This window comes from Zingiber officinale, chromosome 2A, assembly GCF_018446385.1.
Source record: "Zingiber officinale cultivar Zhangliang chromosome 2A, Zo_v1.1, whole genome shotgun sequence".
NCBI classification, from domain to species: domain Eukaryota; kingdom Viridiplantae; phylum Streptophyta; class Magnoliopsida; order Zingiberales; family Zingiberaceae; genus Zingiber; species Zingiber officinale.
Window position 1 is genome coordinate 173,034,502 of NC_055988.1, and position 18,671 is coordinate 173,053,172.

Consider the following 18,671-nt stretch of genomic DNA (forward strand, 5'->3'; position numbering starts at 1 on the left):
TACTCCACACATTAAAAGGAGAGTGGGCAGTGGCGTAGCTAGAATTTGTATTCAGGGGGGGCGAATTCAAGCTGACCATGGCACACTACTGAGGTCACGCCCAACCTCGCCACCTCACTGCAAGGCCGCAACCAAGGAAAGACCTCATTGTGAGGCTATGGCCAAAGCAAGACCTCGCTATGAGGCCACCGCCAAGCAGTCACTAAGAGAGGAGAGGGAACAGGAGAAGATCGTGCATACCGACGAGATGCATGCCAGTGTCGGAGATCGAAGAGGAGAGGAGAGGAGTGTGTCAAAGATAGGAGAGAAGGTCGATCAGAGAGGAAGAATTTAGTGCGCTGGGAAGAAAAATCGAGAATAAAAATCTTAATTAGAAAGTTAATTAGTGACAGAAACTTAATTGAGTTGCTAAAATAGAGACGAAAACTTATTTTGTTGCTAAAATAGTGAGGAATTAAGTTTTCGTAGCTAATTAAAGAGGTTAAATAAGTATAGAGATGGAATTGACAACGAAATTTAATTTTTGTCGCTAAATTACTGATCATAATGTATTTCAGTCGCTAATTAGTGACGAAAATTAAATTCCGCCATTAATTGCAGGTTTTCTTATAGTGAATTATATGATGAGAAATAATAAATGATATGATTTAATTGATCAAATTTTGAATGATCGTCAATGAAATTGATTATCTTCATATAACAAATTAAACATTAAATGCATAGAAGATCTCAATATTTATAAATATTTGACATACTTAACTAGAAAATAAATTATAAATATATGAAAAATCAACACTATATGTTTTTCCAACACTTAAATTCGTAATCAAAAGAGATAAAGCAAGAAAACTTTGCCTCAATCAAAATGGGTTTGCTGTGGAGCGTCGGCAAAGCGACGATGGCAGCACTGCAGCAAATGACAACGGTGCTGGTGATAGCGGCGATAGCAACGTGGATGGTGACAACATCAATGTACGACAAAGAATTTTGAGGATAAAATTAAGATAAAGAATAATAAGGGGATTATGAGAGGAAGAAGACCACAGGAGAGAAAAAAGGAGAGGGGATTAGGAGGAAGAAAACACATAAAGGGAGAGAGGAAAAAAGTACACAATGGGAGAGAGAAAAAAAATATTGAGAGAGAAAAAAAAAGGTTGGCGGAAAGAGAGAAAAAAAAAGTTTGGGTTCTTGTTTGTTTTAATTGAACATTTTATGAAAAATTCTGAAATTTTTAGAATCTATAACTAAATCCTTTTTAAAAAAAAAATCACTGTATTATTCCCCCAAAATTTCAGAGGGGGCGGTCGCACCCCCTCGACCCTATGTAGCTACGCCCCTGAGAGTGGGCGTTACTTGCCCACTCATCTTCTTCAATAATATGCAATTAACTACACGTTTTACCTCCTCATCTTGGTATATATATTTGCCCAAGTAAATCAAGAAAGGAGATGATCAGAGAGAGGAAAAACAAGGTGAGATTTGGTTTGTGAAAGAGTGGAGAGCTCTTCGATCTTATAAGTGCCCTTTCAACAATAAACATGAAGAAATCTGTCATCGTCAATCCACTGTAAGTGTTTACAGTTTACAAATTTCATATTTCATGCTTTAGAATCCAACATATATTTTTTATTTTATGATATGAAAATATAAATATTATTGAATGTTACGTGTAAAAATTATAGTTAAATTACTAATTAATTTAAATTTGTACCGATAATAATGTAATATGAAATGTCGAGTATATATATATATATATATATATATATAAATTATGTTCATCAACTTGTAAGGGTTTTTAGTAGGATCATAAGATTTTACGATTCAATCTCAATCAATATGATTCTGACCCAGATCGATTCTATTTATGATCATGATTCTACAAACTATGGGTGCAGTAGTAGAGTGCCCATGCAATATTTCAAGTATATGTGGTTTGATTCTTAGTTACGGCTTACTGTAGAATATTTTCTTTATAAATTTAGGATATTAGGTCGTCTGTTGTGAGTACTTCTGAATCGGTTACAAACAGAGTCGACTCTAGGATGGTCAAGGTTGAGTCCATGCACAGGGCCCTACCTCCGACGTGGAGACCAGATCTATTGGTCCACAAAAAAGTGGATCAGGGGATGGTCCACTCTTAATGCGGCCGGATCGTAATTGTGATTCGACCGTAATTGGTTGCGATCTCTTTATGAGTTCACCATCCCCAACAGGTTATAGTTTGGGTCGGAGCAGGGGCGGCCGCTCAGCGCCTAGCAACCTAGACACTTGCCCACTTCCAGCGGCCTCCGGGCAGCTTTCAGTCGTTCGCTTCGACCTAAACTATAATATGATGGGGACGATGAACCTATGAAGGGATCACAATCAATTACGTCTGGATCTTCTCTCCTCCGATATGACCCACTTTTTTTTTTGTAATTTTTATATATTTTAAAAATAAATGCTAACAAAACAATGTATTCGGAAAAAAATAAATATAAATTTTAAAGTAGTCTATCACATGCTTGTTTGTATTTCATCTCCCTAAATTTTAAAATTCTTAAAAATAAATTTAATTTATCTATTCCGTTAATAGAGCCTATGTTTTTTTACCCGATCCTTTAAAATCCAGACCGGCCTTCCTTATAAGCACTTTCAAATTTACTCTATATTTTTTTCATTTATTTATTAATTCCTCGTGAAGGGAAGGGGACAAAATGGCAGGTCCACAACTTTGTTAATGTTTTTAATAAAAACAATCGCATAATTATTTTTAAAAAATAAATAAAAAAATGAAATCTGGGTAGCGGCTAATTGGGTGCGAGGTGGTCCCCCGGCATCTCGTCGGCATAAAACGACGTCCGTTGAGTTCTGGAAAGGCACCGGGTAGAGCCGGTGGAGAACAGAGCGACCAAAACTGGAATTTAAAAGGAGAAAGTGGGATTCGGATACGAGGAGGCCAAAAAGGTTGCCGTAATGGGAAAGGAAAGCAAAGCATAACGGATAACATTGATTTTTCATTTTTTTTATTTTTATTTTCTTTTTTATTTTTTAAATACGCATAATTTTTACATTATATTAAATAAAAATTAAAAGATAAACAATTTAAAATACTTTAATTATTTTTGTTATTGTTAAATAATATCAACCGAGCACCTCGGCCTATTTTCATATACCATCAATAAATAATTTTGATCAAAATATTTGAGCAATTTTAACCTATGATAACATAATTTTTGTAAAAGTATCTTTTAGTAAATTTGAACATAATTTTGGTTAAAACTACTAAATAGTGCTAGAACAAGAGTATTTTAAAATTAAAAAAAAATAGTATGAGCACCTTTTTTAAACATCCTTTTGATGATAATAAAAATAAAAGATACTCTTTTAATTTTACCTAAAATTAAAATGATATTCTTTGTTTTCATTGAAAAGGATGTCTCATATTAAAAATAATATATATACACAGTTGGGGCCACTTTTTGCTTTGGTGGAAGATAAGAAAAAATGTGTTGATAAAAGATTCTCGAACATGGAAATGTTTCCCCACTTCTAATTTGTATCTATTATTATTATTGTTATTTGATAATTTAATATCTATTTTCCATTAGTTTTTATCATCATGCTACAATAGCAAAATTATATTATAGTATATTGTTTTTATCAATGTTGATTAAGTAATGCGTGCTATTTAAATATATATAAAACAAAAATCAAGGCATTTTATATCTAAAATATTATTTATTTCAATATGAAAGATTGACTATTTTATTTTAATCAAAATTATTATATATAAAATATTATTATATCAAAATACTTTATGCTAACTTATCAAAATTACTTAAATTTCATTAAAATCATTTTAAATTGATAAAGTCACTTCAAAGCAATTATTGTATTTGGTAACAACTATTATAATGATATAACAATATTGTATTTAATTATTTCACTGTTACAATGACACTAAAAGGAAGCAACGTTTTAACAACTGCAATAATGTTGAAAAGTAAGAATATTTTAGGACAAAACATTTGATTGGACTTTTTTTTGATTTTTTTAAAAATGTTCTTTTGATTATTTGTATAATTTAAGACCATTTTTAATTTTTACATATTTTATAACTGTGTTTATCTGAAATTTTTATAATTTGATTAAAACTATTATGTAAAGTACTTTTAGTATTTTTGGGAAAAAAAATATCTAATGAAAAAAGATCTATTATACATAATTTTATTGTATTTTATAAGAGACTATTTTATTTAAACTTACGATCTCTAAATTATATTATAATAATTTTACTGTTGTACATCCTGATGAAAAAAAATATCCTTTTAAATTTTCTATTAAAATTTAACTCTAAATTAATTTTCAAAAAATATATAGGCTTTCAGTATCATTTATTTTCTTAAAAATCTATTGAATTTTCTCTCTCTATTTTTGTAACAAACTAATTAACTTCATAAAAGTCACCCCTACTCCTCATTAGGCAAATTAATCCCTAATTAAGTCCGACTAATCCCAATTTTTTTTTTAAAAAATCAGCTTCTAATGGCGTAATCCCATCTCCTTCCGTCTGATCGAATCGTACGGTCAAGATGAGTCCATAGTATAATGGTCAACTTAGAGTTAAAGAGGACCGGGTTACCGGCTTTTCCCGGTCGACCTTTTTCGTCTCGTTGTAGATTTATAGGAAGCGATTAAAGGCTTCGGTAGTTGTGCTTCAGCTCACTTTCCTCCGCCGGCTTCTCCTTCTCCTCCTTCTCGCCGCCGCCATCCGCCGCCGCTCGTTGTCGCCGCCGCCTGCTCCTCTTCCTCGCCTCCGCATTCGATGTTTTTACGAGCTATCGAGGGGTTTTTGGTCTTCCGTGGTATCGTATTCTTCAATCTATGTGTTCTTTTTTTTCCCCCCAATTTCCATCTCCTTGTTCTTCGTTTCTAGTCTTCTTCGTCTCTGATTTCCTCTGGAACTCCCGATCGTATTTCATCTCGATCCTGGTGTGGAGGAAGTTGCAATTTTGGGGGCGGAACAGAATGGGTGAGAGATCCGTATAGAGTTTGGAGTTGATCGGCAAGGTGCGATAGGGTACCCAAATTTACCATTTTGGCGAAGCCCTTGAAACGAGGAGAGATTCTTTGGTGAATAACTTCTCACATATCCTAAACTCTTCTCTCCGTCCTGATGCTTCTTCTCTCCTTTAATCCTATCCTTTCTCTCTTCGTCCTCTTATTCTTATTTTCTCTCGTTCCTTGTTGGTCACGGGGAGCGATCGAAGGCGGTTAGCTGATGGCCATGACTTCTCACGCCGCTATCGTAGTCGGTCATAGAGCAATAATTGATATGACATGATATAAATGCTCTAATTAGGAAAGTAAATTGTGCCAATGTGTATGTAAAGATGAGGTTTTGGTCAAACGTAAATTGAAGTACAGATTTGAGCTGAATACTTCAGTACTTCTAAATTTTTTTATTATTTTTTTTTTTCTAGCCATGATTTGGACTGAAATTTTGTGACTGGCTGCGTATTCTGTTCTTTCTTGTGGTAAGCAGGTGAAATTATAGCTAGCTACAGATTGGTGGAGCATGGCAGATTTGACCTTTTATGTGTCACCATAGATGTTGCGTAAGAACAATTCAGTCTTATCTTGTCTCTACCTTTTTCCTTCTCTGGCTATTGTTTCTGATACTGAAGAATCAGAATCACAACCCTGTGAGAGTGCTTTGCAACCAAGAATAGATCTAATTCGACTGAGGAAGGCTGCTTTCCCCCTATTTTCTAAGAGTGATGATGTTGGACCTTAACTTGGCATCCTCTAGTGAATCAACAGCCCTTGGAGAGAAGACCAACTCCAAGGATTCTAGAGAATTAGAGAGGGATGATTCTGGGACAACTAATTCATCTGTCCTTAATGCTGAAGCCTTATCTGAAGTGGTCGATGAGGATTCCTGCTCGACTCGATTTGCAGCTGCATTCAGGTTTGGTGTTTTGAAGAGTCCTCTGACACTTGAAGGTGAAAATGAAGTGGAAGAGGAGCTTGAAGAGGATGCAATTGGTGCCCATCAACAACCTGAAATGATCACTAAACAGCTCCTTCCTTCAGAGCCTTTGGTGGTTCCAGATGTTTCCCAAGTGCCAGTAGCAACTTCATCCTTTTCATCGTCTAATCTCCATTCTATGAATCTTTCCTTTTTGCAAGCCGATTCATCTGCAGATTTGAGAATTCAACATCAGCAACAGCTGTTCCATCAGCCACAACAGCAGCCTAAGAAGAGTCGAAGGGGACCACGATCTCGGAGTTCTCAGTACCGTGGAGTTACATTCTACCGTAGGACTGGAAGATGGGAGTCTCATATCTGGTTTGTCCTTTGGAATCTTAATTCTTCTCCCTTGATCTCCATGAATTAACTTCAGTTGCTTCTTTGGACAGGGATTGTGGGAAACAAGTGTACTTGGGTAAGCAGTTATGTTAATTTCCTAAATGATCACGCATAAGCTTATTCACACTTATACTGGTAAATAAATATTCTGATTGTTCCTTATTTTGCGTGTGATGGTCTCACTCTAATAGGAGGCTTTGACACTGCTCATGCCGCCGCAAGGTGAGATTGTTTTTGGTTGATTCTATTATGCTTTTCTGTTACTCGTATTACCTGTTTCGGACAGAATAATGAGTGGTGGTATCTGTCTCCAGAGCATACGATCGAGCTGCAATTAAGTTTCGGGGAGTTGATGCTGATATCAATTTTAATATCATTGACTACAAGGAAGATCTTGATCAGGTAACTAGGTGCAAAATAATTGTATGTTTTTTCTTCATCATATTTTCCAAAGCTTAGTTTCTTTTGTTTTCCCCCCTCCTTTGTGGTTATTTTCCACATATTAGGTGAAAAATATGTCAAAGGAGGAATTTGTGCACATACTTCGTCGGCAAAGCACTGGATTCTCAAGGGGAAGCTCAAAATATCGAGGAGTGACCCTTCACAAGTGTGGTCGCTGGGAAGCCCGCATGGGACAGTTTCTCGGCAAGAAGTACAAAACTTGTTCAGAGGGATTTCTCCCTTAGTTGTCTTGAAAAATCATTATCATTGTTGTTGCTTTGTAGTTCTCAAGTCGACTCTTGATGCTTACAAATAGTAGTTTTCTAGTCTGCCAAAAGGACCATAGTCTATATGTTTACTGATAGTTGAATTTTGTTTCTTGGCAGTTTAAATATTGTTAGGCAATACAAAGATATTGCATAGAAGATCCACTCTTTCCTAATGAAAATTCTTCACACTATGTGCAGGTACATATATCTTGGGCTATTTGACAGTGAAGTAGAAGCAGCAAGGTCTTCCTTTTTATTATAATTTAACTATGATTCTGTTCCAATATCAATTTTCCTCTTCTCTGAGTTTTTTCTCCACATTAGGGCTTATGACAAGGCAGCCATAAGGTATAATGGAAGGGAGGCAGTTACCAACTTTGAGCCAAGTACCTATGAAAGCGAAATTATTTCAGAGGGCGATACTGAGGGTATTCACACAATGCTATCTTTGGTCTAACATCATTTTGACTTGGATGTTATCGTCACTTGGAGTTCTCTATTGGCTTAATTATACTATTCCTTGATACAAACTTTCCAATTTAAATGGTCTTACATTATCCTAAACTGCTTGCAGGACATGACATCGATCTGAGTTTGAGGATTTCTCAGCCATTGGTCCACGCCCCCAAGGGAAACCAAAATTTACCGGGCAACCAGATCGAAGGTTTTGGCACAAACAAGGCAAGGATAATCTTTTGCATATTGACTATTGAGACATCTCATCTTTGGTGTTCACTAAATTCATTCTGCCATCATATTCTTTGTAGGATTTATCAAACTCCTTTTGATGTTTATCGCTTGTTCCACATATTTCTACTAACATATTCCTTTTGGGGATAAGCTACTTGTTGCTACTCAAACATTCATGCTAATATTTTAGCCTCCTATGCTTCTTGCTTTTTCACTTTTCTCACTTTCTATGCTCTTATATAGTCCTGATGCAGTGTGGGAACACCGAGAAACAAACTTGATAAGCACCAATTCATGAAGAAGGATATTACATGAGATTCTAACCCCTTTTATCAAGTCATAGTATACTATGATCTAGTCGTCTTAGAATACCTAAGAGAATAAAAGCCTTCACTGTTATGTATGCTATTATACTTATAGACCAAAGTCAACCTATTCCTGGGCCAAAACTTGTTAGTTTCTCAGCTTGTACTTGCCTAAGGTGTGAGGAGACTAACTCAAATTATCGGATTGCTTATCTATTTGTCGAACATCATCATGTCTTATTAGCTTTCTGATTTCTGCCCACAAATGCAGGAGAGAGCGAATGAAAAGATGCCTGCTGTTGGTTTTCAAACTTTCCCAGTGTGGAGTTGGCCAACAAATGTGCCTTCTCCATTTCCAGTCTTTTCGTCAGCAGCATCATCAGGATTCCCTACTACCAGAGCGACAGCTGCGCTTCCTCTGCTGCAACTGCAAGTTCCAACAACGCACCATCCTCATTTCCCTTCTCAACCTGCACCAAACTACCACTTCAGGAACTCAACTCATTAGAGTCCCAAACAATGAGCAGATTGTGAGACCGTGCATTCACATTTTGCTGAATATATTTCTCGGTCGGTGCGCTGTTGCATCTGTTTATATTAGATTTCTCGGGTATCGAAGTGTGATATGTCAAACCCTTGCTACATTTCAAGTTATCCAAAGTTGTAACATCTTATAATTGGAGCTAGAAGAGAAATCTCTATCTATTTTCTTATGCTTGTTCTTGTTTAAAATTTTTTCCTTCAACTATCACAAGTAATGCAGGCAATCGAAAGGTGCTATTTCAACTACTCGAACATGGAACGCAGTTAAGCTGGGCGTATCGGCTGTGTTCAAATTTAAAAGGTAAGTTCAAATTTTGTTTCAATTTTAGTATTCCTTAAATTACATATCTCATGTTGATGGCACCTTATGCTATTTCTCTAGTTGACAACACTATATATCTTTGCAAAATTCTTGATTGCTAGATAAAGGATGTGGCCCCAACTTTTTGTTTTGATTCCGTAACAAAGTTTCGTATCTTTTGATGCTTTTTTCTTTCTATTGATGCGAGGATTCTCTCTAAAGTGCATGAATTTTTCAGCTTTTTGTCGTCTTTATCGTTATTGTTATTGTGATTGTGATGAGTTATGTGCTAATGAAATCCTTTATTTGATGGGTCAGTTGGGGGGTTATACATCGCGACTAAGAGGCCATGAATCAAGGGGAGATGACAAGTAAAGGGAGGATAATAGAAGGAGAAACACATTGAATAATGAATGAAGAAAATATTTGTGTAAGTTTGCTCCTCGTTTCTTTTCGTTGCCATTATGATAATACTCTATGCGCTTTCGTTAACTTCGGTGTCTCTCATGTCATTCATCGGTTCGAGTAGAGGGAGTTACCTTTCGCATAAGGTGTTTCTAGTCCGAAGATAGAAGCTCTTAGCCACCTTGCTTTGCATGACCATGAAGGTAAAAGGAAGGTATTTCTAATTGGATGATACATCTAAAGATCCTTGTTTTGATCTGTCCTCGCATCGGCAATGGCCTCCCCTGCTTCTTCTTCCTTGCGATTTGGAGCTGCTGCCGATGTGGTTCCATGTTGAGGATTTAGAATGTTGCGGGAGGAGATTGTTGATGGAGAAAAGAGTTCCATTTCTTGTGAGACAAGAGTTCCAAGAGTGGATGATAGCGAAGCAAAGAAAATTTGATATAGAAGTGTTGTATGTCTAATATTTTTGATAAATCAAATTTTAAAAATAATTTATTTTAATATATTATAATAGTTATTTTATAACTGCTATAATAGGATTGGAATGAAAGTATTTTAAGTTTGAAAAATATGATGAAAAATAGGATTGGAATGATTGTTATGATACACAATTTCTAGTATTTTCACCCAATAATCTTTCTGTTGTTATGGTTTATCATTTACAAATTTGATGTTTATTTCATTTAATCCCTTCTTCGTTAGCTTTGTTTAGGTAATGATTAAGCTCAAAAAACTTTGATCCTAAACCATGCTTAGGCTTTGGCTTATTCATAATAATAAAGTGCAAAGATGCTCAATGAAATCATGCGAGTAAAAGATGTATTTCAGAAAAAAGAGAAATGGTTATAAAAGAATAAATGAAAATTACTTAAATGATCTAAACACCGGAGGTTAATTGAGAAAATTATATAAAAAACATGGGGCAAAAAAAAAAGACGTCTCAAATTTTATAAATCATCATAATGTCGTTCTTTTTTTAAAAAAAAAAAACTGAAAGACACTCGATCAGTGATTCTTTTATCTAAAAATATCTTTTATTCAACTATTGCTAAGTGACGTGACATTTATGATGAGTATAGGATTTAATTTGATTAAGCGTGAAATAGAGGATTTTTTTTCACATTATAAGTTAGTATTCGGTACCTATTCCAATATCACTTGGATATGCTAAATTAATCAAAATTATTTTAAAATAATTATAAAAACTACAGCAACACTATAACAATATTGTAATAGATGTGACAGATTATAACAAGTGCATAATAATTTCTAAATATTATAATAGCTACATAATACCTTCTATAGATGGTAACAATAATCATAATAGCTATACAAAAGCGATAGACAACTCTAGTAGAGTAACATAGTTAATACTTGCATATAGTATTATCGTAATAGATTATTGGATCGATTCTTAGCGTGTGTAAAATGCATCATAGATCATCTGACTATTAGGGTTATATATGAATTAAACATTCATAAACAAGTATGATATTCAGTTTGGTAAAAATTTATTTATGTTCGTTCAATATATACAAGATCAATTAAATAAATAAATTTGAACATCTAGTTAAACTAAATAAACAAATTTAAATACATATATGTTCAACTTGTTAATGTTTGTGAATAACGCTTGTGAATAATTTTCACTAACCATATTTATTAATAAAACTCTTATCAATATGCTAAATAAATAAATAAATTTAAATTATCAAGCTCAATAATCAATCAAACAACTAAAAATTTCAAATAATCAATAAGTTTAAATTGGAAGCTCGATAATATCTAAACGAACCAAATTCAAATCAATCTTGAATTTAGAACTCGATAATAACTAGACGAATCAAGTTTAAGCTAAGTTTCAAAACAAAATCAAGCTCATAAACAATAAATCAAGTTAAATTTTAACAATCATTTCAAAAATTAGTTTTCGATTCGACATAATTTATCTTATCAAATAAAATTAAACTAATCAAAACTTACTTTGATTTATTTATAACCCTACTAACTACTCATCTTTATATAAAGTGTTACTATACTAGACGACATCTCATGAGTTACTTTCTTTTGATATAGTATGAAACAATACTTAAATGAACCCTGATGATAATTATCACATTTTACTATAATAACGCGGGACATAAAGAACTAATAAATAACTATGTTATATCTTATATAACAAATGAACCGTCCTTTTATTTATTTTTTAAAAATGTCTATTTTTTTCTTTTAATTTGGGGCCTTTTGTTTTTGCTCAAAACATTAGATGATAAAGTAAATGAGATGGAACAGCCTGCAATTGCTGAAACGTCGCCAAGCGGCGCACACGTGGTGGCTGCCCAACACACTTCCTGTCCTTTAAATGCCGCTTCGCCCGCCCGGCCGACTCAAAACTAACTCAATGCGTTTCGCCGGCGCCGACGATGACCACCACTACCGCCTCCGGGTGGTAATGCTGCCTTGGCTCGCCCACGGCCACGCCTCCCCCTTCCTCGAGCTCGCCAAACGCCTCTCCCACCACTCCGTCCTCGTCCACCTCGTCTCCTCCCCCGCCGTGCTCGCCTCGCTCCGGACCCATCTCCATTCCGACTCCCACCCCTCCGTCCACCTTGTCGACCTCCCACTCCCCTCCGCCCACCTCCCTCCTCCCCTCCACTCCACCAAGAACCTCCCCTCCCACCTCATGCCCTCCCTAAAGCACGCCTTCGATCTAAGCGCCCCTGACTTCGGCCGCCTCCTCGCCTGCCTCCGCCCGGACGTTCTCCTCTACGACTTCATTCAACCCTGGGCTCCCCTCCTCGCCTCCGCCCTCGCCATCCCCGCCATCCAATTTCTAACCACCGCCGCCTCCACCGCTGTCTTCTTCGCGCACTATGCTCGCCACCCCGATGAGGATCTCCCCTTTCCGTCACTCTGCCTCGGCGCCAAGGAAAACCTCGAGCACGTCGCCGGGATGAACCAGATCGCCAACGGCGTCGCCGACCTAGACCGCTTCTTCCAGTGCATGGATCGATCCACCGGCTTCATCGCCGTAAGAACCTTCCGGGAGATCGAGGCCAAGTACATCAACCACTTCGAGCAGGAGATCGGGAAGGAGATCGTCCCGGTTGGCCCGCTCGTACCCGACGACGACGACGACGACGACGACGACGACACCGACGGCGACGAAAGTACCCTTTCGGTGATGAGGTGGCTGGACGAGAAAGAGGCGGATTCGGTGGTGCTCGCCACGTTCGGGAGCGAATACTTCATGGGGGAGGAAGAGATGAGAGAGGTCGCCCGGGGATTGGAGCTCAGCGGGCTGGGCTTCGTGTGGGTGATTAGGTTTCCGGCGAAAGATGCAGAGGAGGTGAAGTCGAAGGCGGTGGTGAGAAGGGAAGGGAGGGGATTGGTGGTCGAGGGATGGGCGGCGCAGAGGAGGATTCTAGCGCACCGGAGCGTAGGTGGATTCCTGACGCACTGCGGCTGGAGCTCGGTGCTGGAGGCGATGAAGTGCGGGGTGCCGATGGTGGCGCTGCCGAGGCAGCTGGACCAGCCAGCGAACGCGAAGCTGGTGGAAGAGGTCGGGGCGGGGCGAGAGGTGCGGAAAGCGAAAGGGGCGCTGGGGATGTTCAACGGCGAGGAGGTGGCGAGAGGGATCAAGGAGGTGGTGGTCGGAGCGGAGGGGGAGGAGGTGAGACGGAGGGCGAGGGAAGTCGCGGCGATGATGGCGAAGAAGGGCGACGAGGAGATCGGGGCGTTGGTGGAGAAGATGGCGGCGCTTTGCGAGGAAACAGCGAAGAAAGTACTTGGATAACGTTGCGGCGTAACGTTCCGGTATATATCACGACGGTCGGAGTATACCGTCACATCATCGGCTCTGTGATAGATAACGACAATAACTAAATAAAATGTTCCGGATTGTATTTAGATGTAAAATACTTGTAATACTAAAGAGTGTAATCGTCTGAATCGAACTTTTTAATATTTGAATTTAATTTATTTATAATTAAATCAGAATTTTATTTAACAAATATATTGATGATTCATAAACTTATTCAAATTTTTATAAAAAAATATAAATTATAAATTTAAATATTTATTAAAAAATAATTATATATTTTAAAAAATTATAATATTTTTATTAAAATTTATAATTTTATTTTAATAAATAAATTTAATATATTTATTTATATTTTTCATAAGTATAATATAAAATTTATAAATTTAATATTAAAATTATTATTTTCTTATTTAAAAATTGATTCATAAATTTATTAATGAATATGAACATATTGAATATGATAAAACTTAAGTTAGATTGAGTATTGTAAAATTTAAGTTTAATTCATTTATCTTAACAAGTCTTATTAAACAAGTTCAAATAAATTTTTACCCCTAAATACTGAACTTGAAAAGGACAAACTTATAAGCGGAAAGAATCAGAAGTTTTTTTCTATTAAATAGTAAAAGAGATGGTTTTTATATACATTTTTTTTATGAAAAAAAGGTTCTAATCCATCAACTTTCTTTTAAAATATGACAATATCAATATTCGATTTTTTGACAGATTAATTTTAAATTTAAACTCGGTATCAATTGGTCAGAATTGTAATAGATGGTTTTCAAAGGAAAATCAAATCATGCCTTTCAAGGTTTTTAAAATCCCTCGCTTATATTTTTGATGTGAGGAATATTGGCATAAAAAAAAACTCATAAAGTTCTTAGAGTTGCCCTTAACTTTTTTTGCCATATCGGTTCAGAATTTAAACTTAAACTAACTGTCAAAAAAAATCAAAACCAACTAAATAATACATTTGAGAATAGTTGTATCATTAAAGATTTAAACTTGAAACTAACTGTCAAAAAATCAAAACAGATTAAACAATACATTTGAGAATACTTGTACCATTTTACCAGGGCTCATGAGTCGTACACTCTTTTAATAATAATAAAAAAACACTCCTAGTCCAATAGAGGTGACCCTTTGATTTTTGACCCTTTTAAAAAGTATCGTCTAAGTAAGATGTTTCCTTTCAATTGCCCACTTAACATTAGAGAAGAATTGATATTGTGGAAGCTATCATTCCAGAACCTAAAGAAACACATCGACTCACAGGCTCAGCAACAAATAAAACACATACCGGCATTTGTGAGCATTTGCTATACTTCTCAAGTTCTTTTGGGTCTTCTCAAGTTCTCCCGACCGGAAGCTAGTAGTCCTATGAAGTAGTATACAACCGTCTTCACGCATGTCATAATAAAATTCCAACAGGAGGAAGGCCAGTACCAAGGATAGAGCAATCGAAAGAAGAGGCTTATAACATGCCGAGGATATTGACCCACCTGAATCAATCGATGCGATAAGTAAAAACACAAGTGAATTATGCATATATAATACTCAAATGGAACCAATTTTCATAAAGCATTATGTTCAGCTAGTGCTGTCGATATGCCCAACTTTAGCTTGTCGATGTGATCTCTGCAAATTCATAGCAGCTCAGCTCAGTTATACTTACAGGAAAGAGCAGATCCAATGTATCCCAGGCGGCATGTCGTACAACTCTCGTCGGATATGTTGGCCCTCCAGGAGAAGTGAAGCTGTAGAGGCATGCCTTTAGTCTTGTACTTGTAGTCATTCTCAACTCTAGACCTATAAAGTGCTCCGGGATGTTAAAGACTCAATTTAAGTAGCGGAGAGTTATTTTCTGTATAGGATCGTCGTATGACTGGATAACAGAAGTCGAACCTCGAAGAGCACTCATACGGGACAGATAATGTACAAGCACAGGCTCCACTTTTAACTTTTGAAGCTGAAAAATAATTAACACCATCATATATCTCTTGTGATACCTAGTATTTTTTATTTGTAAGCAAATAAAGGCTGGTGAAAGAATGATGAACCTGATCAGTAAGTTCGATCACAAATATGTCTACGGGACCTCCAACCAAGAAAGCATTAGGAAAGGTGGGAAAGTTCTTCAGAAAATTTTCAAGCGAGTCATCTGATAGTAGCAAAGTTAAGAACATCAAATGGGTGACTGTATAGCAGGGACAGTGGTGTCAAACTTTGAGCAAAAACGTACCAGCATCGTAGAAGAATAAGAACCTGGAGAGGAGAAGGTAGAGATCTCGACGGGCCTAAAAAGGTAAATAAATTCCAAATAAATATCAGACATTAAATCTAAGAACTTAGATACTTCAGGATCAAGAGACATGGTAGAAAGCAAAACCTGAATAGATATCTTGAGGCTCCTTTCTGGTACAAGAGCAACCTCCTCGAGAAGATACTGAAAAGAAAATAACATAGCATATTGTTGAATTTTAATCTTAAAGAATGACTTGTAATTTGAAAGGGACAAGAGGGTTTGTCCTACAGTGAACAGAGATAAAAATCTCTTTCTATTTGTTTGGATGTCAATCCTGACAAAGCGAGAACAAAGAAAACTGTCAGAAAAATAATAAAGGCCAATAATGAGACGAAAGTTAGATTTATCTTTACATCCTAAATGCATAAATCAACCTGAGCCATTTTTAGTTAAACACCAACAATACACCAACCATCCAAAACCATGGAGATCTATCCAGGACAGGTCTAGGAAATGCAGCTGGACTCAGGTGTAACAAACAATAAGGATATGAAACCCTATTGTATTTATAATAACAGGAAGCTGATCGGATAGAATATTGGTTCTTAAATTATTGGCTATTTAATTTCCTTCATGGTTATCCAAATAAATTGATAAGTAGGCAACTTTCCATTAACTTTGCAAGAACCATACACGGAAGCAAAAATATTTATGAATAGATTAACACATTGGTGTCCACAAGTTATTGACTAACAATCACGGAAACCATAATAAGATATTTGATATTCATCGTCTACAAATATTTAAGGTTACTGCAACATATGCTAAGATCATGTGGATATCTTTAACTATAGTTCACATTCAACAAGAAAGAACTCATGGTCCTTGATTGAGGAAAAAGTTTTAACCCCAAAGAAATTGGCAGAATACTGCACAAGTAAATTATTCTTCTTCTACTTCTCCCTCTTCTTTTTTTTTAAAAAGGAACATACCAGAAAACGTTGCCGGCACCTTGAACAAGGGCAGATCCATAGCGTAGTAGTGTTTCAGTGTTTTCAACAGAAACTTCAAATAACTGAAATCAAAACAAGCAATCAGGAAAACTCGAGATACAAGCTATAAATAAAGAGGACGTTGGCAATCACAATATTTAGTGTACCATAAGTCTGAATGTTTGCTGCAATCTCTCTTCTTTATTTAAGTAGAACAGAAAAATGCCTTCACCTAATTCCTAATTGTCTATTGAATTGTACGTGTTTAATGGTGTAGTGATGGGGATATGTTTTACGCTTTGGAAGAACTTGCATTAGTTCTTAAAGAATTTCGAGGAGACCTATTTTTCTTAAGACTTAGCAGTGCTTTTGACTTTGTGAGATACGTATCTCCAATAAAAGAGTTTAGAAGCGTTTCCTAATCTATACAAGGGATCTAGTGATGATTCATTGAAGTATGCTACCATAACATTCAACTGAGGGGGCAAATGAGTAATAAGGAAGAATTGCATGAGAGATTCCACGATTCAACATATACTTGTTGAAGAAAAAAAAGACATACCCACTTATGAAACAGGAGGGCAAATATATGTGACACAAAAGATTGGCTCCATAATTGGACAATTAAAGAAAGTATGCACTTTGCTCTTTCAGGTTCTTCGACATAATAATCAGCGAGTACATCATAGAAGCAAAGGCTGGCATCAATTCCATCTTGTGCAGCAACAATTTGATCTTCGTCCTTGTCAAAAATTATGTCTGCAGGAGCATCATTAAAAATTAATCTCTCAAGTTCCTTTCATCACAAAACCATATTACCACAATGTTTGTTAGCAAGGCAAACCAAACAGGCTACCAATTCCTTGTGTATAGTAGCACACATGTGTATAAAAAGATACAGATAATATGCAAAAGATAACAATGTATGCTGTATAATTAATGGAATCAACATGGATAAGTTATATGTCAATGAGTGAAGAAGTTATATGTTCATGATTCACTTTGTTTCTCAGTTTATATGTCAATGACTCAAGAGGTATAAGTTATAAAGGGTTAATATGCTCTCTGCTAATGAATTGTAAAGCTGCATGAAGTTTAAACTTTGTTTAGCTACAGATACATGTTTCTTTCTCATTTTGAAATTTTGCAAGTGCACACCAAAGCCTTGACACAAGGTCCTTAGACCTCATATTTCCTATTACAACCACATCAGATTTGAAGACCCATAAAATCCTTTCATTTACTTTTTCATAAAATTTGACAAAATTTTCTTAAATATTGTATTTCCTACAATAGACGTATAGCATTTATGAAGACCCAAAAATCATATTGTGGAATCCTTATGGACTTGAAAAGACATGATTTTATTCCTATTAATACTTGAGATTACATCAAAACCTCAATAAGAACCAATATCATTCACATTCTCAAATTATTAAACTCTTTAGTGTTCAAATTTCACATTCAAATCTTTCCGCAAATTAAATAATCGCAAAGCTTAACGTAAAATGATAAGGGAAGAGAACATTACCAAGAGTTCGATCCTCGATCTCCAAAGCCACATCAGCAAACAACTGTTGAAGCAAATAAGGTCTCTGTCCTGGCGAGCTCAAAGCCTGCAATACAACAGGAACACCAGCGGATAACGAGCATCAATCCGCATCCTTACAGAATTCCAGCGATCAGAACGCAGTCAAAGAATCGCCACATAATCCGACTCGTAAAGGACCCAAAACAACAGAACTAACCCTCACCTTCCGGAGCTTCCTCTCGATCTCCAGCGTGAGCGCGTCGAGGTAAGTCGATCTCCGATCCGACGAGGCAGGCTGCATCTTCCCGACCACCCAAAACGCAGAAGCATTTGAAGATAACCGCGATCGGACCGGAACCCACCGGAATTCTTCAAATTAAGCGCTCCAGGGAGGCGATTCCTCGGATCCGCACCAAAAATTTGAGGTCGGCGAAGGAATCGATTGCCGGCCACCGTCGAAACCCCCAATAAACAACTCTCCCCGCTTGCTTTCTCTCTCCCAGCGTGTTTATAGCACGGGCAGCCGGATGATGACGTGTCTGCTTTATCCCAACGGAGTGAAAAAGCGGGCCCAGCAGCGATTCCAAAAAAAAAGCAAAATTATCGGAACGAAAATACTTATTAACCCAAAAAATAGCCTCGAAACGGTACCCGCGCCTTCATCACTCTGTGTTTCATTTCTGTTTCAGATAACGCGTATTTGGGTAATATATGTGGGCGACGAGAAGCAGGGGATTAAAAGGAGATGGCGTTCATTGTACGTTTAGA

The 18,671-nt window shown here is 36.6% G+C and overlaps 3 protein-coding genes across 4 annotated transcripts; 2 read left to right on the forward strand and 1 right to left on the reverse strand.

Annotated features, from left to right (window-relative positions):
• Positions 1–4,683: 4,683 nt before the first annotated feature.
• Positions 4,684–8,773, forward strand: LOC122043323 (APETALA2-like protein 1). 2 transcript variants are annotated; one of them, XM_042603895.1, is made up of 10 exons: positions 4,690–4,847; positions 5,528–6,334; positions 6,406–6,431; positions 6,547–6,577; positions 6,670–6,757; positions 6,862–7,007; positions 7,264–7,308; positions 7,390–7,493; positions 7,640–7,746; positions 8,332–8,773. In XM_042603895.1, the coding sequence occupies exons 2-10, from the start codon at positions 5,763–5,765 to the stop codon at positions 8,566–8,568; spliced, it is 1,356 nt and encodes a 451-aa protein (XP_042459829.1). In that variant the 5' UTR covers positions 4,690–4,847; positions 5,528–5,762; the 3' UTR covers positions 8,569–8,773. The 2 variants fall into 2 exon arrangements, with proteins under 2 accessions (XP_042459828.1, XP_042459829.1); XM_042603894.1 differs by having other exon boundaries at positions 4,684–6,334.
• A 2,912-nt stretch (positions 8,774–11,685) lies between these two features.
• Positions 11,686–13,229, forward strand: LOC122040290 (UDP-glucosyltransferase 29-like). Its single transcript, XM_042599616.1, has one exon. It carries the CDS (start codon positions 11,714–11,716, stop codon positions 13,106–13,108), a length of 1,395 nt encoding a protein of 464 aa, XP_042455550.1. The 5' UTR covers positions 11,686–11,713; the 3' UTR covers positions 13,109–13,229.
• A 942-nt stretch (positions 13,230–14,171) lies between these two features.
• LOC122043324 lies at positions 14,172–18,411 on the reverse strand. Its single transcript, XM_042603896.1, has 11 exons — positions 18,127–18,411; positions 17,904–17,988; positions 16,935–17,131; positions 16,373–16,455; positions 15,669–15,714; positions 15,525–15,581; positions 15,378–15,432; positions 15,196–15,296; positions 15,041–15,104; positions 14,811–14,944; positions 14,172–14,637 (listed from the first exon to the last, which is right to left on the reverse strand). Exons 1-11 carry the CDS (start codon positions 18,202–18,204, stop codon positions 14,464–14,466), a joined length of 1,074 nt encoding a protein of 357 aa, XP_042459830.1. The 5' UTR covers positions 18,205–18,411; the 3' UTR covers positions 14,172–14,463.
• Positions 18,412–18,671: the final 260 nt, after the last annotated feature.